Source organism: Malaclemys terrapin, chromosome 13 (genome assembly GCF_027887155.1).
Source record: "Malaclemys terrapin pileata isolate rMalTer1 chromosome 13, rMalTer1.hap1, whole genome shotgun sequence".
NCBI lineage: Eukaryota > Metazoa > Chordata > Testudines > Emydidae > Malaclemys > Malaclemys terrapin.
In genome coordinates this window covers 8312491-8335067 of record NC_071517.1, presented here as the reverse complement: position 1 = coordinate 8335067, position 22577 = coordinate 8312491, and the positions used below count along the sequence as shown (strand labels likewise).

Here is a 22577-nt window from a genome sequence, read left to right as displayed (position 1 = left end):
TTCCAGAGAGAGTACTTACTGAATTTCAAATTTCAGAATTAAAACTTTACAATCAAAAAGTTTCTAGGTTTTTTGTTGTCACGCTTTCAGAACTTGGTTGGCAACAATTCAGAGATCTTATTACTCAGCACAGAAACAACTTGTTTGAATTGCTTTACGGAAAGCAATTCAAACGTCTAGCACTGAGATTAAGGAGAAATATTTGGTATTTTTCTTTAATTCTAAATACAAAGGGGTCATGCCATTGCACAAATTCAATTTCTAGTAATGATAATGTGAGAATTAGACTCCTAAGTCTAAGGCATTCCCCATGCTAATTCGAAGATGAATTTCCTAGGTCACAGAAAGAATGAGTTCTGTAAATTTGTCATCGTTTGTACCGGGTTAACTGCAGAGTCTGGGTTGATTTGCAGCGTATAGATATCATCTCGTGAATACTGGAAGAGGCCATAATATGGATTCAACATTTCATGAGACAACAGGTAAAGCCATTCCCTGGGGAAATAAAATAATAATTTTACTGCATGTTTCAGACAAATCCATTTCTATGTTGACAAGTTGTGCAAAAATTGAGATTTTCAACTGTAAATATTTATAGCGATGAATACAGAGTTAAGCTATAAACAGGACAGAAAGCAGAAATTACTTTTACTCGCCCAGTAAGCATACAGTACTTGAAAACTGGCTGGGTCCCAACTCTGCAAGCCTTTTCTTCAACTTAATCTCAATAGTTTCTGGTTGCTTCCCCTTCTTTGTCTTAAATGTGTAATGTCTAAAGTTGTATATTTTACTCACTATACAACACTGCTGTATGATACTTTGCTGAACGTATCCATTACCTGAAGGCCATTTACTTTAAAGCCTTCAATTTAAAGTGCTAAATAGGTTTGCACTGATTGATACATATTGCTTTAAGGGGCGGAGGAGAACAGCCATAATTTTTCATACTACTCCTTTGCTTCTTTGGCTGCCAGCAAAGCAGAGGGCTGATTGTCCAAGGTAAGCCAACCAGAAGTAGTGCTAGAAAACACTAGCAGAAGCATGGAAAAGGACACCTTACTGCATCTGTTATTTCTACTTTTGAAACATTTTTGTTATAACTGAACAAGCAGCTGTAATTAAGACAGCAAATTATTAGATTGTTGTAACAGTAATGATTAAAATGAGAAGTTATCCTCCAGGGATGGGAGGTTACATGAAGCAAACACACTGTAGTGTTATTATGCAAAATCAAGTAAAGTTATGTAAAGCCCTTCAACTCCACGGTTATCTGCTTTATACCTGCGGATGTGGATATCTGCGGGAACAATTTTGCGGATCAGATGCAGATACACATTTTGTAACCACGCAGGGGTCTAAAGATATGTTCAATATAATAGTTGCCTTGTGTCTTTCATTACGACAACCTGCCATACAGCACCTAAAGATGCCAAAGAAATACTACCCAATTTTGGGGGGCAGATGGATGCTTAAGAATGAATGAAAGTTGCAATTCTCACTACTTATGTATTTTTTAGAATTTAACATAAAAGTGCTATTCACCACAATAAATACGTTAACTTCTATCTCACAGCTTATTTAATTCACAGGTCACAAATCCATATGCCAGCAAGGATGGGCATGTTAATATTTTTGACTGTATTACAGTAGCATCTAGGTTATTTTACAGTAGCAACAAGGACTTCATATGTTAAAATACTTGTAGCTGTTATATCAAAACCATTTTAAACGATGTTTAAACTGAAACATTTGCTACCAGCAGAAAAAACTGGTTTTTTAACAAGTGAAAAATTAAAATAGGCTTACTTCCCTACTCTAGTAACTGCTAACATTTGACTTTAAATCCTAGTCAAAGTTTTTCATTCAAAACTACAATATTAGACTCACTTTTCTTACCAAAAATGTACCACAAGGTGGAGTCAGTTCTTAATGGTGTAAACTCTCCGATATCTAAGCTTCAGTAACCAGAGGGGGGAAAAACCAACTACATCTTCAGTGGAGTTACTAGAAACATCTCTCACATTTAAAATGCATCTATGTTAAGATCTGCAGTAATCTTGCAGATTTACTTACAAGATATACCCCAACAAAGGAATTAATATTTTCTACTCTAGAGAAACACCAGAAAACGGAGAGAAAAAATTTTGATGTACAAGTTATTAGTGGAACACACATTAAAAAAAAGACTTTAAAAAGACACAGTACTTAGAAGCAGGATAATTTAGATCATGTTTTCTAGCATACCTGGCAACCCCTCCATAATCAAGGCCTTCTTCTCCACGAAATTTTATCATTAATCGCTTCCACAGGTCCTTCGGCCTCATCTTCATGACTTGCCTGTAAGACTCCTGCAATCACACCATCTACTGTCTTATTCACTGCTGTTTATGGATAGACATCCTACTACTATTTGTTATGGTAAATCATTTGACTCTGAGTACCTAAACCAGACGGTGTCCTTTCAGTTATTAACTACTATTTCTCAAACTACTATGTTTTCTACCAATATAACATTACCGGTCAAATAAAAGACTAGATATGCTAGAAAAGCCACAGATCCTTAAATTGCTGGTCATGTGCAGGGATTGTTTCTTTTTTGTTTTGTCCTTCTATAGCTTCTACAAGTAATTAAAAGCTATAATTGTCAGTAAACTGCTTTGAAAATTGAAAGTGCTATATAAGGGCTCATTTCTCCTGTCTGAGAAGACAAAACATGGGCAATCTGTAAAGGGTAGGTACAAAAACAAATCTTCAGGGGAGCATTAAGGAATATCAAATATTGCAAGCACTGGATGCCCTCTGCTACTGGGAAACCTAGAGTTACACCTCTATCAGGTAACTCCCACACACTATGGGAAGAAAATGTGTGGCTAAAGAAACTGAAGAAAAAAGAGGTAGGAGGAATGAAGAACTGGGTATTAAATGTACAGTTTCTACTTGAGAGCAATGTCATGATCCCCTGGAGCTAGCACCCCGCCTCCAAGGGACTACAGCTTTTCAGAGTTGTCAACCCTTGCTATTAGAAAATCATGAGTCAGACCCCCAAATATCATGAGATTAAAAAAAAGTCCTCATTATTTTTAAGACAATGAAATGTGGGTTCTCTATTTCCCTACTGGTTTCTGAGCCTCTAAGGTGCTCTCAGGTCACATTTTCAACCTTTCCTCTGCAACCACACAGCTAAAAACGTACCTTTTAGTACAGCGAGCGCCCTGGGGAGGGCAAGTTGTTGGCTGACAGTGATTTCTAAGTAAAATTAGGCCTCACTCATGATCTCGCGATAGCTCTCAAATGTCTTTTTTTTTTTTAAGCAAATATATATAAAAAATTCTTGACATTTGAGAGTTCTATCGTAAGATCGTGAGTGAGGCTCAATTTTACTTAAAAATCGCGTCACTCATGATAAATTTGTGAGTTGGCATGTCTGATTACTGCACAGCAGCCCCCCAGCTAATTAAAGTGAGATGAGCGAGTCTTCAAAGGAAGACTCATCCAATCCCGCTTGGGTGGAAAAATGGTGACCACAATGTGGAGACTTGGAAGTTGAGTGTAAAGTGAGAAGGTTGCAGTGAAGGGGAGCCAAAGAATTACAACTGCATAAGATCATTTCAGCAAAACAATGTTGCAAAATTCCAGTAAGAACACTGCACTTTGGGTGTCTCCTGTCAGTCAGCAGCCTTGAGAATTCAAAAATCTGAACAAAAATGTGTATTTGAGATACATACTGTATAATTACAATATCAAAGATGAATGCTATATGAAGTTATTTATCTGTTATATTTATAAAAATTTTTTTTTTCAATCTACACCCTCCCTTCTCCTAAACAACTGCCCCTCCTTTTTCATTTCTTTCCTGGAAGAGAATCCCATCCCATCTAGGATCTACGATTATCTATACACTCTCCTCAACCCTTACCATCACCACCCCCTCGGAAAAGTTCCCTCCCCTACTCTCTCTCTCCCGTCACTTAAAAATGGGTAGAGTTTCCTTAGCTTTAGATTACCTCAAAAATCTCTTCCCTGGAGACTTCAATACGACAATGGCCAGCTTGGGGTTGGTGCTGTGACAATTCTTGCCTCAGAATCTTGAGTTTCTGCACTAGGTCTCGCTTATACCTTGGCACAGTCAGACATTCTGCCTCATCTGGAAGCTGGCACAATGATACTACCTGCTGTTGCTGATGATGATCTTTAAGTTGGTTCTGACGGCTAGGAATAAACAGAGCTATTTTCAGAAACTCAAGTCACATGCCTCTATTTCCCTCTCAGATATTTTTTAAATTTTAGTATTTACAACAAAACTAGTTTCAATGACACATGGTTACTTATTGTAATTACATTTTTTAAAATGTCCAGTTTCAGTAAAAGGAAAAAAAGAAAAAAGTCCAGAGACTTTATCCTGACCAAAGACATATGCTTCTGTCTTTCTTGGCAAGTAGCTGGTTTCAGGGTTTGTTATTTCCATTAGTACTATTCTATGAAGTACGTAAAAGGTTATAGCACTGTATAATAAAGCATTATCTATACAGTTTTACCACTGAGCTGCTGACACTGAATTTCTTAGATACCATTTCCATATTTCCTTTGCATGTTTTACCTTCCTCCATTTTAAAATTCAGGGATATGCCAAACACTACGCCTCTAATCTACAGTCAATACCACAGTCTGTTTTAAATGGCTTGTCTGAAAAAGAGTAAGCTTACAAAAAGATGTTTGTATTGGCAGCTTGGCAAGGACCTTGTCCCTTGTACCTGGACTAGTCTGGGCCACAGGAATGTAGGGAGTTCACATGTAATTAATTGGCACAGATAATCACGTAGTTTTACTACCAATTCTAAGAGATTTTATAAAGCTACAGGCATGTGAAAGTGTCCATCTTGCACACAATAAGTGGATATTCCTTGAGCTAGATCAGTGATACCTAAACTTTTTAATAAGGTGACCCACCAACTGCATTTTGTCTTTTTTTGCAAGCCAACCAAGGTCCAAATTCATTGGGAGAAGAAGGGGGCAAAATCATAGGCCAGCGTCCTCTTCTGCCCCTTTCTCCTCACCCTACCAAGGGGGCACTGGCCACCCGCAGCATCACCCTCCACCCCACCAACCCTAATCCCAGCCCAGTGCAGAAGGGAGAACCTGTGGGGATGGGGGAGTGGGATAGAGAGCGAGCCTGCCCTGCACTCACCCCCCAGTGGCAGTTCCCATCCCATTGGACTAGACCCAATTCCCCACTCTAGGCACAGGGCCACAGTGCCACTCTGTCATGAAAGTGGGGTGGCCAAGCCAAATCTCAGCGGTGCTGTAACCTATCATGCCAGGCCATGTCTGGAGTGCGGAATCAGGCCCAGCCCCACAGGAAAGGAGCCGCAGCTCCAGGGTGAGTGTGAGCTGGGCTCCCCCTCTGCACTATACCTGCGACCCGTTTAGAATCTTCCCATGACCTGTTGGTGGGTCATGACCCATCATCTGGGAAACCATGACCTAGCACAACGGTGTAAAAAAGGTACGCTTTACTTAAGCTGTCCAGCAAAAAGTCTTATGTGGAACACAGAAGATAGTACATTGAATGTACAGTACTGTATAATGAAGGTTACATTTCAGTATGTGTTTTTTCAGTTGACTTATTAATGATATCTCAAACTTCATACACGAAAGATTCTAAACAGAACCATGCATAATTTTAGACCTGAAAATATTTTAGTCTGTTGACTGTTTTGAACATGATCTGCTAGAAAGCTCCCTATGAACAATGGCCAACCAGAAGTCATTTCCAGCAAGCTTTCAGCATTCAGGGTTGGCAGTTAAAAGCGAAAGTCCCAGCTTGCTCCAGGGTTTCAGTAGCCATTCTGTTATTACAGAACCCTTTCTTTTAATGCAATTTAGCAGGGCGAAAAAGGAGGAAAACTGGGACCAGAAAGATCACTGCAGACCAACAACAATTACAAGGTGGTCCATGCTGCCAGAGTTTGATAAACACTGCCATAGGGCACATTCTAAATCACTAAAACAAAAACAAAAATAATTTTAATGTTAATATTTGCTTTTATCCCACAGGCTCTAAGGAGGGGATAATGGAATTAAATTCAGTTCTACCACCAATATTTAGGACAGAGAACTTATTAATTATCTGCTAGTCAGGAAACAGGTATCAATGGAATTTTTCCTCCCCCTTCTGCCATTGCAAATTTCACAGAATAAACTGTAAACTACTTTGCATAAGATTTAGCAAGAAGCAGATATCAGAGAAATCTCCAGGAGCAGTTATTTGGGGTGAAGAAAGAAAATTAAATTTAAACTCTAAAAATACCTCTGTAAAGTGACCATGGTTGGTTTTATTTACAATGAGCTACAATTATCTTAAAACCATTATCCTAAAAAAGGCACTAAAATGATTTAATGAGGAAGACAACCAACATCTCAGTGCTACTCAGAGCTAAAGCGTAAGACAGTCTACTTCCCTCTCCATTCTTTCCCAAAAAACTCAGACAAATCATTTCTATGGACTTGTCTACATTTAAAACGCTATACTGGTGAGGTTCACTGCTGTAGTGCTTCAGGAAGGGATCTCCCATTGGCAAAGGTAAGCCACCTCCCCAGGAGGTAGTAGCTATGTCGATGGAAGAATTCTTTCATCAACTTAGCACTGTCTACACAGGGACTTATGACAGTTTTACTATATCACTCAGGAATATGAATTTATCACATTGCCGAGCAACGTAGCTGGGTCAACTTAATCGTCTAGTATAGACCAGCCCTAAAGGTCCACCTCCAAATGGCCCTTGAAGCAAAGTCCCCCACATAGCTCCTGAATCCAGCCCTACATCATTAGTGCTATGTATTTCTACCCGTGACTTATATCTAACACTATCCTCTCACTCATGATGAGACATATGACAATAGATTGATGTTTAACAACAATATAAACTCCATATACTCGAGGATAACTCTTGATGATGCTCAAGTTAAATGAAAGAATAATTTCCTTTTCCTGCACATTCTAATTCCACAAGGGCAAGCCAGTAAAAACATCCCTTGTATAAGGCCTACCAGACAAGGTAATACTATATACCGTACTCAAGATAGTAGTCCTGTAGATACAAAGCCAATTAATCTCAGTCTTAAAGGAAAAGTAAGTAATCTGTGAAATCAGCATGAGTTTAAGAACTATGCATCAAATTACAATTTTTTAAAATATCAGCAGGACTGGAGGGAGAAAAAAAAAACAGTATTAGCTGAATCAGACCAAAAACAAATCACAATGAAGTATTAGCTAAATAGTTTGCAGTACTTAAAATAATAAAAACATTATTTTACCATTACTGAACTGTTGATGCTGGTATTTTGCTATTTTCATAGTTATTTTTCAATGTTTGTATCACCAGAAAATTGCTCAACTACACTTCCAAAGTAATATACTCAATGAAGCATTTATTTAACTCATTCAGCCTTGAAAACTATCAGTAACTCTGGGCCAATATTTAAATTTTAAACAGAATTAGGTAGCTATGTATAATGGCATCGGGGCAAAATGGCATCTCTGCTCAATGGAAAAGTCAGTATCATCTGAACTGAACCCTATGTTATATTTTTGGACTTGGAATTATATTCCACCCATCCCTCTTAAACAATATTATTTTATTTTTCAAATAATTTACAAAAATCTTTCAGGCCTAAGGCAAATGACGTGTTTTTACTTCAGAGCAAATGGGGGGGCGTGGAGAGAGAATCACTTTCACATATCCTGTCTGGTACAATAAAAGAATAAACATTACAGAAGATTTATCAGCCTGCACACACTGTTGGTTGAATTTCTAAAATCCTTTTCTAATGAAAGACAGATGTACAAATGAAAAACTTAAGCATGTTGTTATAGGTCTTTACAGCTTGAAGAAGTGTAAAATGGTTCTGGAGTTTGCTAGTCAAACTGGATTTTTCTGATGCAAAGCTAGCTCTATTGTAAGCACAATAAAATGTCATGCGAACGACCATGTCATAGTTATTTTGTAAATATCTATGAAATGGCAACTGGTGGATCTAAACGGAGGCTGTGCTAACCAGAATATTTCTTTTTTAAAAATAAATATACTCCTACAAATTGAATTTTCTACAAATATAAAAATTGTATTGTTGTACAAGAGAATTTTTGGTTAAAATATCCAAATAAAAATAGTTCTGTGTGTTGGATGTGTGCAGGCTCCCAAAGTATCATTGGTAAATTCAATTTCAATGCCAGCATGCAGCTAAGGAGACAAGGAATCTAAACACAGTTAAGAAAAAAAGTTAAATCGTTCATAAAAAGATGCCATCTTGTACTACGAAGACTTTCATAAAATGCCCATAACACTCAAAAATATGGTCCTCAAAACATTTAAAAATATTTTTTTCTCATGTTTAGATGGCAAATTCTCTCTCAATACACTAGATTCCAGATGTGGATTGTCCAGACAAAAGCCATTTTCCCAAACCAGCTAGCCTACTTAGGTGATGGCACAAATTACATAAAAAGCTTTTCTGGATGTTTTCGGAACCTAATTTGATTCTTCTGCTTGCTGGCTCCTGACATACTCTCCTTGGCTTCACTTCCCAATGGCTGAAGGCTGGTCTACCGGGAACTTTTATTGGCATAGCTAAAAATCCACACACCCCCAAGACACAGTTATGCTCACCTAACCCTCTGTGTAGGCAGTGCTAGGTCAAAGGAAGAATTCTTCCATCTACCTAGCTACTGCCTCTTGGGGAGGTGGATTATCTATGCCAATGGGAGAACCCCTTCTGTTGGCACAGGTAGTGTCTACACTGAAGCTGTGCTGCTGTAGCAGTTTAAGTGTAGACATACCCTGATTCCCTTTAAGAAAACGTATTGCTATCCCTCCCAAACACCTCCTTTCTCTCCATCCAGCTCTTCATTGTTTCTTCCATTCAACACCTAGTTAATGCTATGCAGGTGTTTCCAGAAACAAAGGTCTTAAAAAGTTGTTAGTGGGAGAAACAGCAGAGTCAAAATTCCAGCAATGTCTGGTCAAGCTGATAGCTGTGTCTAGACAAAACAAACATTTGTATTCTTTTTGGTTTCCACATTTAGTGGTATAGAAACACTCCAATGCGAAATGAGTACACCAGGAATGAAAGTAAGCGCCAGAATTCCTTAATGTTTATTTAATAATAATAAAAAGGCAGTATCTGAAAATACCCAGATTTAGGTTTTGCTTAAGATTCTAAATGCTGGGACATATTCCTAGCGCACATCATAAATACCCTTACTATTTTTCTCTGTGTTTAGTAGTAGCTTCATTTCTAATGAGTGGTTCTTTTTGTTCAGAATGTTTCTAATTGTCTTTATTAGAGATCTGGAGCTGGACAAACTGTGGAAGGATACCTAGTTGCTCCCTGGCCCAAAGCATCAATGTTTTATTTTAACGACAACAAAATATGTCATCTAATTTTTTTAAATCAGTTTGTTACCCCATAGATTAAAACATTAAAATCTGAAGACAATGCAAAAAGGTACAGCAGGCACTACTTTTACTGTCCCTGGATAAATGCCACTGTTATACAATCTCTCACCTGGGGTGGCAGATCTCTTCCATTGGATGGCACCTGCCCCCCCATGACATCACAGTGGCCACGCCCCTGTTGAAGGGTGGTAGAGATTAAAATATTTATATAGTAATCAAAGCTCTCTCATATATATTATGTTATTACACAGATGTCTGCAGCATGTTAATTAAAGGGCAAATACTGTTGCAGAGAGTTTACATAACACAGAATGCGCCTTGGCTTATAACAAGCACTCGCACAAGTCACCTTCTTGTTCTAATATTAAATTTAATACGTGCTGGACACTTCTCAAACTTACTTTAAAACTAAGTGCAAATTAGCAGATAGCCGCGGATCTGTAAACTGTGTCGTTCTGTTGTTATGGTCGACAAAATAAACTCTGCCTGTTGCTGTATTACGGATCTCCCATCCAGGAGGCAGTGGACCAAGCTCTTCACAATTGATGTTGCTAAGATCCCTGCAAAAACAAATATAAAATGAAAAATACCTCAGCATTTGGCCTCTGAGCCAAACAAGTGTAAATGTAACAGAACAATTCCATGAAGTCTGAGAAAATGTATTGTTTCAGAAACTTAATCTGTTCAGCTGGAATCTCTACTCCCAAGGTACAATCCTACCAAAGAAAATGAAAATATACACACCCGACTACACATGCATTGGAAAAGCAGTTATTACATAATCTTCATTTTTACAAAATAACAATCAGATACTAATTTAATACAGATTTAAAACAAAAATAAAAGCTGCCACCATATTTGCCAACCGGAGTTGCACCAGTTTTAACAATAAACAGTTTTAAAAATAATAATAGTCATTTAAGCCACTCAATCACATTTAAAAAACTCCCACAAAACAAACCACATTTCTGATTAGTTACATTTTCCATGAAGATTTATGTACGATATCTGCCCAAACAAAAAGTCATTTTTGGCTGTTTTAAAAACAAACAATTAGATGCAAGAAAAGCTCTAAGGAGTATTTTAAGTAAACAATTAAGTGGTCTCAGGTAATCTCTATTAAAGTCAGAAGAATGCAAGTAGCATATGCAGGTTAATTTATTTAAGATGAATACTGTGTTTTTTAAAAACTGCATAGCATTTCTCTGAGGAATGATAAAACATCCTTTCTCCCTGACAACCGTTAGGTACTCTAGCTCAACTTCTGTTGACATCCTTGGAAGTAGGGCATATGTAACTCATGAAGCAATTTGGCCCCAAATACACAGATTATGACTTTTTACAAAGCAAATTATTATGCTGCATCTTTAAGCATTTGGTATCTTTTGTAAAAGGACCAGTGCCCCAATTCTTTACCAGTTTGTAACAATGGCAGTCTTCAACTAATGTAGAAGACTATCAATCCCACTATACCCTTTGTGAGGTCTTGTTGTAGAATATGAAGCATAGCAGTACTGCTTTTGATTCAGAAAAGAGTAGTGTCATTGTAAATAGTTAGAAAATAGTATTTTAACACAGGATATATGAAAGAATTTACAAGATTACAATAAGTATAGTGAAAGGAAATCTCTTTAGTAGCTCACCTTTTTAGGTGGAGCAATAAATACCTAGCAAATAATAATTTTTGTCCAAAGCATTTTAATGAATCAATTTTTCATGATGGGGTTAATTTGCAGATCCACTGACCTCTTGCTATCACACAGAAGCTTCTATCTTTTACATTATAATTACAGTTTGAGAAGTTTGTGCTGCTCTTAATTAAATCTATTAAATACAAAAATAGCTGAATATAAATGTTGTTATATTCCGCCACCAGTCTAGAATTTGGATTTCCTTCCCCATCCCCAACCTGAACAATCAAAATGAGGCTGATCTATTTAAGAGAGAGGCATGTACTTATATAGGCTACAGGTATAATTTCTAAACCCTCCTTTCTTGCATCAAGTCTGTAGCCGTAAATAATGACAGGGCAAAATGACGGCAGTACTCTATGAAGTAGATGTTAAGCCACCTGATCACACCCACAAACAACTAAATGTCAATATGCTCTCAATTACAACTTCAATTATCTGAGGCACAAAGAGCGTGGATAAATTAAGGTGTATTTTAAAAAAAGTCCCCACATACAAATGGAGACTAGTTCTACGCAGCAAGATAGAGAATATATTGCTCACAGAAAATATTGGAAAGTGTGATGCAGGGGAAGATTTTCTAAGCACAAACAGCAGTTGACAATTTGGCATCAGCTGCTTAATTGCCTTTTGTGTTTTAGAAAGTCTTCTCCATAGTCCCCCAAAGGACAATGTCACAATAAAGGTATTTTTCTTATCTCAACAGTAGTATTTCAAACAGCAAAAGTGTCACTTTTTCATTAAAAACTTTAATTTTTGTTCTTCATACTATGGTTTTGAAGCACCTTACCCACTTCTGGCAATACAACATCCATTTACATGGGAATGAACATGAGCAGAAGCCAACCACAGAGTTGTTAAGTTTCTTATAAATCTCAGGGCTTGCTGCCAATTTAGGACTGTACATGCCATTTTTACATTAGCATCAGCAGATTTTAGGAGGTAATAATCTTAAAGAGCTTCCAGTGTGTTAACAAGGATTTTTTTTAAACTAACAATTCTCTCTCTTTACACAGACAGGGATGTGTTTAATGAGTGGGACAGTAAACCTCAACCTTCTGGAAAGTGGAGATGCAAAGATGTATTGGATTATCCTGTCCATCTCCCCCTGAAAAGGCAGAATTTATTCTGCAGAGCACATTTTTCTAGTACTTAATCTAGTTTCAAATATGTCAAGAAAATTGGGCTTCCCCATTTCCCTTAGGAGACCATTCCAGAATTTAGTATATCTCATCAATGTATGGAACATTTTCGTGATCTCTTTTCCCTCTTAATTCATTACTCCTAATTATATTCCCCTTCCTCCTGATATTTACACACTTCAGATTAATCTTCCCCTTTAAATGTTTAGCCAAGTTGTACACATTAGCTTTTTGTGTGTAAAGAATCAAGTCAATGCCTTCTAGCCCTTTTATCAATTTGGTTCTCTTGTGCGTACTCCTTCCATTTGTCTATGGGTAATGAGGTGCCCTGAACTAACTACAATATCCAAGGAACAGTCTATGTATTCCCTCTTGCTCCACTATAGAATACCCCTGTACACACAGCCTTACATTGGATCTTTTGGACTATTACAAACGCTATCCATGGTCACCTCTAGGTGTATCCCACCATTTTCACAACTTCTATATCCCATTGAGTATCAGTGTTGCAAGTTACCTTTTTACAAAAACATATTGGCTTACATTTTCCAAGTTAAATCATATTTTGCTGTTTCGAGCATCCCTTTCTATCACATCTAGGTTCCTTTGTATTACTGCCTTGTCCTCAGTGGTGTTCATATCATCTCCTCCCAAATTAGTGTAATACGTACATTTCATGTATGTGCTGCCTGCTCCCTTCTTCCAGATCATTAAAGGAAGATATTTAATGAAAAGGGATCTAACGCCAAATCCTGAAGTAATATACTACACGCCTTTCTCAGCTTCAAAAACTGTCATTTCTCATTACCCTTTTATTTACAGTCCTTCAATTAGTTCACCATGGGATAGTATTCATATCCAAGCCAATTTGAATTATTTTGATTGTGAGACCATAAGATATTGTATCCAATGCATTATTAAAGTCTCAACATACAAGACATCAACCATATTCTTTTCAATTTTTTTTTTAATTCTGTCAATAAAATAACCCAGAGAGACAAGATGAGTGAGGTAATATCTTTTATTGGACCAACTTCTATTGTTGGAAAGGACAAGCTTTCAAGCTTCACAGAGCTCTTCCTCAAATCTGCAGAAGGTAACCATAGAGTATTGCAGCTAAATAGAAGGTGGGACAGATTGTTAAACACAAGGGGTGTTTAGGAGACCACTTAAAATGAAGTGGGCACTTAGCACCTCTGCAGTCATAGAGCAAAGGAGGGTGAGTAGGCAGCAGAATGTGTTACAAATTGTTGTAATGAGCCATAAAACCAGGCTCTGTGTTAAATCCACAATTTTTAATGTCCAGCACAGTTAGGAATTTAAATTCCCAGGCTTGTCTGCAAACAAAAAAATAATTCAGTTTGTTTGACAAGATTTGCACTTAAAATTTATGTTGCTAAACTCTCATGCTTCAGTTATCTTCTATGGGCCAGATTTTTATAAGAACTCAGTTCTCATTTGGGTACCTAAAGGCAGACGCCAGGTTGCTGAGCTTCTGGGAGCTCCCATTTCTCTCAGTGGGAGCTGAGAACTTTTGACGAGCCAGCCCTACATATTAAGGCTTTGATTACACTGCCAATTCAAGGACAATGTTGTTCACAAGTGCTTAAAAGCCCCCATTCCCCCGAAAGACAGAAGTTGAGTGCTCTCCAGTCAACAAAACGAACCCCGCTCATACAGGGTGGAAGTATTTTGTCGGCAAAAGTGCCAACAAACAGCGTTTACACTGCCTGACTTTTAGCAACAAAGCTGTGTAGTGTAGACAAAGCCTTGGTGATTTTTCCATCTTCTACTGTGTGTTCCATTATTTTATTAGGGATAAAAAGCCAGACTTGGTTATAAACTTTGGGGCTATATCTGATACTAACACCATCAGGTACCATACTTCCTTTCATAAAAACAGTTTTATTTATTCTCTGAGACTTTCTATTATTGAAGAATTCTTTGAAGTCTTAGTTTTTGATGCAAGGGGTGTAATTTATTTTGTTGAAAGAAGAACAGGAGTACTTGTGGCACCTTAGAGACTAACAAATTTATTAGAGCATAAGCTTTCGTGCTCTAATAAATTTGTTAGTCTCTAAGGTGCCACAAGTACTCCTGTTCTTCTTTTTGCGGATACAGACTAACACGGCTGTTACTCTGAAACTTGTTATTTTGTTGAGTGGCTTATGTTAAGATGACAAGCTGGATGCTGGGGAGGAGTGGGGGTGGAGAAGGGGGCATGGGCATGTTTCATCTAGCAAGCCAATCTGCATATTCTCTTAAGTAACATTCAACAGTGTAATATTGGAGGACAAGCAATTTTAAGAGCATCCTGTTTAATTTAAGACTTTATATAACAATAAAGACATGTGAGTTCTTCTCTTACCTTGGTACTCTTGGGTCATGCCATGTGCTTACACCGGTCTGAGTATGCAGGAAATAGACCTGACCTTGCTGAGTTGTCCTTTGCTCTGTTAATTAAGATAAAATAATTTAAGAACAACCACGAAAATTGACATGCATGAAAGGGAAAAGGAAAATAAAAAAAAAGTCATCCAGCTCATACTACAAGATTATAGACAAAATTACTAACCAAACAGCTCTGCTCAGAAGAAGAGATGCTCTAGAAATGTGGTTAAACAAACAGATTTTTTCCATGGAAGGTTTCTAGGTACTGTCATCAGATTAACATGTGGAGAGAGCTAGGCTTCCTGACAGCAGGCTGAGCAGGTTGCATGTGGCGTCCAAGAAGAAATCCAAATCAGAGTCAATTAGCATAGCAGCAAGCCTTGACAATTGGCAATCTGACAGTTTTTAGCTATTTGTTTTTGCTAGAGGCGTGGAATAGTTTTTCTACAGTCAGCGTTTCGGGGAAATACTACAATTTGTAGATATGGATAGGAAAGCAGTATCTTTTCTTTGCAGTTCATAGGAGTCTATTATGAGACAAAGGTTTCAGTTTCTTCTGGAATTGTGTCTACATCTGGGATTACATAATAAAACCTCAGCAATACTGGGCTTTTACTTCCTCTAAGGCAGTGCCTAAACTCTAGAATAGCACACATTTTACAAACACTTAACTAGCACATATTCCATGGTTATAACAGGAGTAAAAGTCCCATGAAGAGAGAGTCTCAGGCTTTGTCTACACTGGAACTTTGTCGGCAAAACTTTTGTCATTCAGAGGTGTTAAAAAAAAAAACATACACCCTGAAATACAAAATTTTTACAGATGAATAGCACCAGTGTGAACAGCGCTTTGTCAGCAGGAGCACTCGCCTGCCAACAAAGCTGCTGCAGCTTGTGGGGGGTGGAAGTTTTTTGTCAGCAGGAGAGCTTTCTTTTGCCGTCAAACAGCAGCTACACTGCGTGCCTTTTAGCAGCACAGCTGTAACGGCGTGGCCGTGTTGCTAAAAGCTGCGTGGTGTAGACAAAGCCTAAGTGTACTGTTATAGGGATCTAAATCAGACTTTTTGGTAAAGTGATTTAAAAAAAAAAAATTAAGCAGGGTATAGCAGAAGTTGTATCAGCAACTGAACAACGTGGAAACATGTTTCAAAACAGTCTTTGTACCAGCCTTCCAGACCTACCAAATGTGGTAACGTTTCTCAAGTAGTCTAAAACAAAAGTATTCCAATATTCCCCTAGTTGTACACTAGAAAGATTAAGTCTGTATACAAAATTTGACAAGAATGCAGACTTTTAAAAAAGCATAAGTTCAAAGCAGCTATTAAATATTCCATGTTTTACTTTAAAATGTTCCACTTCCCTAAAGAGTCAATTCAGATGTCCTTGACCCAGATATCCAGGTAATTAACAAGTCATTATCCATGACATAGGTATTTCTCTACTACCAGCTGGTAGTGTCCTACAAAAGCCTCTAGATAATGAGGAACACCACATCAAATGCAAAAACTTCCACTAAAAAGATTAGACATTTAATGAGATTACAGCATTATCTCTGTGTTTAAGTGTTTTTATAGGTATTATGAGAGATGGAATCAACTTGGCCAACTACACTTACAACTGTGTGAGTATCTTCTCTAGCCACATGGGTAAGGGCTCGTTCAGTTGTGCCAGAAGTCTTCCAATTTTAAAAACTGAAACTTCATGAAGTTCAGTTAAACCTACTGAATAGCTAAAAGCACTTGATTTTAGGAAATGTTAAGGCACAAGGTCACATTACCATGCAGACGTTAACTACTTATGTCATCCACTATAGTTTACCTGACAAAATATGTGACGTGATCAAAGTATAATACCCCACTCTTATACAGTGCTTTTCATCAGTAGCTCTCAAAGTGCTTTGCAGTATCATTATCCCCATTTTACAGATGGGGAAACTGAGGCACATACTTGCCCAAGGTCACCCAGCACTCCAGTGGCAGAGCCAGGAATAGAACATAAGAATGGCAATACTGGGTCAGACCAAAGGTCCATCTAGCCCAGTATCCTGTCTTCCAACAGTGGCCAATGCCAGGTGCCCCAGAAGAAAAGAACAGAACAGGTAACCATCAAGTGATCCATTCCCTGTCGCTCATTCCCAGCATCTGGCAAACAGAGGCTAGGGACACCATCCCCATACGTCCCGACTCCGTGGGTGCTGCAGCACCCACTGGGAAAAATTAGCAGGTGCTCCGCACCCACCGGCAGCCAAGCTTCCCCCACCCCCATCCCTTCCTCACTTCCTCCTCCCCCGAGCGTGCCGCATCCCCGCTCCTCCCCCACTTCCTGCCCACCGCCTAACAGCTGTTTGGCAGCGCTTAGGACTTTCCGGTAGGGAGGGGGAGGAGTGGGGATGTGGCACGCTCAGGGGAGGAGGAAATAAAGAGGCAGGGACTTGGGGAAGGGAGTGGAAATGGGGTGGGGTGAGGGTGGTGCAGGGGCGGGTCAAACACCCATGGGGCAGAGGGGAAGTTGGCACCTATGACCATCCCTGCCCATCCTGGCTAATAGTCACTGATGGACCTAACCTCCATCAACTTATCTAGTTCTTTTTTGAACCCTGCTATAGTCTTGCCTTCACAATATCCTCAGAACCCAGATCTTCTGAGTCCTGGCCCAATACTCTATCCACTAGGCTGCACTGCTTTGTGATGCGGTAGTGATGGCCTCCTTTTTAAATACTATGGAAACAAAGCAGGTGAACCTCTGTAAATTGTGGGGGAAAAGCCATATGATTTTTAATGTGTTCCATGATTTTCTAGCCTCTTTCTAATCAATCTTATTGTAATGTACATTTCTACTGGCACCAGGCTTCCTCTTTTCTAGTTCTTGCAGTTTATCGCCCATCATCTACACACTAACAAAATATAAGGGAGGGTTTTCCAACATGCTGGAATATGGCTTGTTCCAACTCCCATTGCAGTTTGTGGAAAGACACCTATTGCCCATAGTGAGTGTTGTACTGAGCTCAAGGGCTGCAAGTTTAAAAACCGCAAGAGTTTCTCCCTCCACTCTTAAGTCACAAATGAACCTTACCACTTCAATTTACATATAGAAGGGAAGAGAATCAAATTACGCTTTTAAATATCAAGATTAATTTAAATTTAAAGAGTTTATAAAATGTATCAAAGTCCTTTCTTTAACTTAACCACAAATCATACCTAAGTTTGCCCATTTGACCATTGAAGATATATGCTCAATTGCAGATGAATACATGTGGTACATTAATAATGTCCAATCATTTAAGTGCACTCTTGTAAGAATCTACTATGGAAACAAATACATATTCTGGGAACAGCAAAAGTCTTAAAGAAAAGTTAAATAGCTCCAAATGCAGTTACCATTTTTGTCTGCCCTTCCCTAATGGCTTCCATCTGGCACATTTCTTCACCTGATTGTGAATCAGTGCAGGGCAGTATTTATTTCCAATTTATAGAAATGTCACTAAATTGTTCAGAGAACAAGGAGAGGAATAATGGAATGGGAAGAGGAGCTCCATCCTTCCTCACAAAATGTCTGACTGCTTTACGATAAGGCTATCACCAGAAATCCAAGCTTAAATTTAAGACTTTGTGCAGACCCCAGACAGATCAGCATTTTAAACCAGTTATCAAAGAAAAAAAGAGGATTGAAAAAAGTTACAAAGAGCAGGGAGGAGAAATTTACTTAATTTCTTAGAGAAGGACTGGAATAATGTCACACTGTTTTTTAACTCACATACCATATCCCTCAGGCAGGTCAGGAGGAGTATGTAAATGTGTTCTGCTCATGTAATTCCTATGCCTTTGAGACCTGACTCTTCTCTCTGCCAACCTGGGATCTGAGGACTGTCCACATGTCGCACCATTTGTTCCTGTAATTGGTGTGTTCTCATCCACAAAGCAGCTCAGAGGTCTGCCTGGACTAGAATATTCAGATGCTGGTCTGTTGAGAGGTAATGAGAAAAGGTTACTTGTCTTTTGTAACCAAGGAAATTATTCTCTCCAACCACATCTATCCTTTATGAAACAACATTTACATACAATAGATGACAGCATCAGTCACTAAAAGTGCAGGAAACAGTCACTCGTGTTTAATTTCATAAAACATGTGAGAAATATTCAGGTATCCGCTGTGTCAAAGACTGCTTTGATAAGACAGCAAACTACTCTTTTGTATGTAGACCTTGCTAAGCTATTCATGCATTTGTCCTGCGTACTCTACATGGGTTACATCTGAAGACCGTTTGAATACACTAGCTTAGCAATGCTTCTTGCAGGAAGCACATTATGCCTGTGCTCTGTGATAAGCACTGGCTGTCAATTAGCTTCCAGATACAACTCAAGGTGTTCATTTTAGCTCAAATTGTTATGGGTTCTGCCTACCTTAAAGACTGCTGCTTCTGCTGCGGCAGCAGTCTAGATCATGTGAAGCACTTGATTTAACACCTCTCCACACACTTTTAAATAATAAAAAAAAAAGAGGGGGGCTGGCAGTAGGGTATTTTTAGTGAGGGGCCTGCAGCTCTGGAACTTTTCCCCCGGTCAGACATTACCTGAGCATGTTGTTTTTATTATTTGTATTTCCATAATGCCTAGGAGCCCTCATCATAAACCATGACCCCCATTGCAATAGGCACTGTTCAGACACTGAACAAAAAGACAGTTCATGTCTCAACGGGCTTATAATCTAATTATAAGACGAGACAACAGATGGATAGACACACAAATAAACAAAGCGACAATATTGGTTAGAAAGATAGGCAGCAGTCTCCGCATATTAGCAGCCTAACTGTTGTCAAGTTTTTTGTAGGCATCATGGCAAAAGATTTTTCAGGTGGGATTTGAAGATGGATAATGAGATAGCTATGTTGATATTTATGGGGTGCTGCTCCCAAGTGCATGGGTAACACAGGTGTCTGAAAATAAATGGAGGTTGAAATCATGGGCTGATCAGAGGTGAGCACTGACAGCTTGATAGCGAATGAATGATGATACGTAGGGTGAGGATTGACTATAATGTGCCTTAAAAATAAATACAAGCAGCTTGTGTTTGATACAATAGAGAAGGGAAGGGCGACATGATAAAAGCAATGAGCTAAGAAATGATCTTTGCAGCAGCATTATGAACAGATATGAGTGGGGCAAAATTGCTTTTGTCAAGGCCAGAAAGAAGGATGTTGCAGTAAGAGAGACGCAAGATAACGAGAGCTTGCATGAAAGTTTTAGCTGTGTGAATGGATAGAAAAGGCCATAACTTACTGATGTTATGCAGAAAAACAATCAGTGAGATTTAGACATAGCATGGATGTGAGGACCTAGACAGAGATTTGAGATGCAAGTTACAAGCCCAGGGAGTGACAGGCAAGATGCTGGTGTTGTCCACAGTGATCGAGAAAAGAGGCAGCAGGGAGGGCTTTGGAGGTGGGGGGAAATTAGGAGCTCTGTTTTATCCATGTTTAGCTTGAGCTGGCAGCTAGACATCCACAAGGTGATCTCAGAGACACAGGCCAAGATTTTAGTTTGGAGAGAAGGAGACCGTTCTGAAGTAGAGAGGGAGATCTGTGAGTCATCAGCACAGAGATGAAAGTGGAGTGTGTGTTTGTGGATGAGATTACCCAGAAATAAAAGTGTAAAGAGAGAAGACCACAACCTCCGAACCACCACAGAAAGCTGGAGAGAGGATCAGAAGGATCCTCCAAAAGGACACACTGAAGGAGTGATTAGAGAGATAGGAGAACCAGAAGAGGTTGGAGTCAAGGAAACCAAGGCAGTACAAGATTTCAAGAAAAGCATGGTAAACTGTGTCAGAGGTGGCTGATAAGTCAAGGAGGAGGAGGATGGAGTGGCGGTTCTGAGCTTTAGCTAAGAGGACATTAGAAACTTTGGCGAGAGTGGTTTCAGTTGAATGCAAGGGATAAAAGACAGAATGGAAAGGGTCTAGAATGGAATTGGAGGAGAGGAACTCCAGGCGACAATTGTAAACAGCATGTTCAGTGAGCTTGGAGAAGAAAGAGTGGTAGCTGGAGAGGCAAAGTGAGGCCAAGGGTATATATATATTTTTTAAGATGGGAGAGACTAATGCATGTTTGTATGGGAAGGGTTGGGGGAGCGGAAGAGCCAGAGGACAGTGAGAGGGTAAGGAGAAGAGCAAGACAGAGAAGTGGACGCAAAAGAGATTAGGAGATGGAATGGGGACACTAGGGTAAGGAGACGGGTTAGAGCATATGGAACTTCAGGGTATCTTACAAGACTTATCTGTCCCATCCCCTTACTACCTTTTGAGAAGGGTATCAGATAAGGATAGTGTAAGTGGGATAAGTGAGGTAGAAACTGTTGGTCCTGATAGTCTGGGTTGGTGAAGAAGAGCTACAAACATTATGGGTTCATACAATGATCCTTCACAGAACCTCCGATGTGTCAAATGGGGATCCATATAGGCACAGGGGTCTACCCATACATTCCACAGTACAAAACTAGGGACATATTTGTGTGTCTAGACCTTAGGATAGACATTTTTATATCAAGAAGATATAAATTCATAAATAAAATTAATAAAATGGTCAGTACTTTCAACTGAGAAATGCAGGCATATAATAGAACTGAAAGTTTAATAGTGCAGGTCATTTGCCCATCTATTCCTTATTGAGGAAGGAAGAGAAGAGACAGAGGGTCTGCAAAAAGCTCCAGAAGAAAATGCACAGAGACTATTTAAGGCTTAGATAATAGCAGAAGTCCACTTGGTTTGAGGAAATGAAGGTTGACAGATTTGACTTCTATTGTAAGTGGAACTGATTATACTGATTTCAAAAACTGGTTATATATTTGTAACAATTAGCTTAAGAGTTCTGACCCATATAGTTATAGCATAGCATATCTGCAGACATTTGTCAACCAGTCAGAATCCCTTTTTCATAATGCCCACTTTATAAAGGCTGGCATTCTTAGGGTTCCACACTGATGAAATCTACCAAAAATCAGTGATATGAAGACCAGTACAGAGAAATCTAGCTGGAATGATTCCTGTGAATTAAGCAGGAGGGGGGAGAATATAATATATCTGGGGCATGATATTCAGGGATTGCTGAGCACATACTCTTGAGCCCAATGGGAGCTGTGGGTGCTCAGTACTTTTGATCAGTAGGTGAACTCCACTATAGGCATGTTTTAGAATTTCTTACCGTGTTGGTCGCTCCCACTGAGTTGTCCGTGTAATGTGATTTAAATACTGGATCCTTCCAGAGGCAGTTCTCCGCTCCTCCCAACTAGAATTCAGACATTGAGAGATAAGGCAATGAGTGATATTTCCAGGAAACCAAGGCACAAAAATGTTTCTAACACAACAGCCAACTCAGGAAGACATCATCTATTATGAATCATAGTAGCTGAACAGTGAAAGCTCAACTCCCAGAATGTTTTCTTCTTGAAGCCAGACAAATCATTAACAATGTTGTGCCATCACGTTCAGTAACTATTCAAAGTGAAATTAACTCCAAATACTCCACAAGTTTCCTAATAAAAAGTATTTCATGTTTGATGATACACTCGTTTTTTTTATTATTTGGCAACTGCTTCTAATAAACTGTTTCCAATATAATTTCTATTAAATATGGTGGATTAACACAATTTATCTATACTCCTTAAAAATGAAACATCATGTAAACTAATAAATATTACTCCTAATGTCATAGCTAAAAAGCTTGTTGCAAGATATTTTCTCTTCACCTTTTCCTCTGAAATATATGCATGCCTTAAAATTCTGTTCAACCACTGCTAATGATTTAGGCATCTGTTACAAATGCTGGGCAGCAAGTTAATATGAAGCACCAGAAGTTCTCTGGTGCAATCAGCGTATCTTTTTGTGACCCAACAATCATGCACAGT

General features: G+C 38.8%; 1 protein-coding gene across 3 annotated transcripts in view; it reads right to left on the bottom strand.

Moving 5' to 3' along the window:
- The window catches only part of SMURF2 (SMAD specific E3 ubiquitin protein ligase 2), a 92258-nt gene that overhangs the window by 13690 nt on the left and 55991 nt on the right, over positions 1-22577 (bottom strand). For 2 of the 3 annotated variants that reach the window (XM_054046725.1, XM_054046726.1), the window contains exons 7-14: positions 21875-21958; positions 18437-18639; positions 14657-14741; positions 9857-10015; positions 9565-9630; positions 4005-4209; positions 2245-2348; positions 381-495 (exon numbers count right to left, since the gene is read on the bottom strand). In XM_054046725.1, coding sequence (XP_053902700.1) covers positions 381-495; positions 2245-2348; positions 4005-4209; positions 9565-9630; positions 9857-10015; positions 14657-14741; positions 18437-18639; positions 21875-21958 — 1021 coding nt within the window. The remainder of the gene's footprint in view (positions 1-380; positions 496-2244; positions 2349-4004; positions 4210-9564; positions 9631-9856; positions 10016-14656; positions 14742-18436; positions 18640-21874; positions 21959-22577) is intronic. The other variant, XM_054046727.1, reaches the window with a different exon arrangement.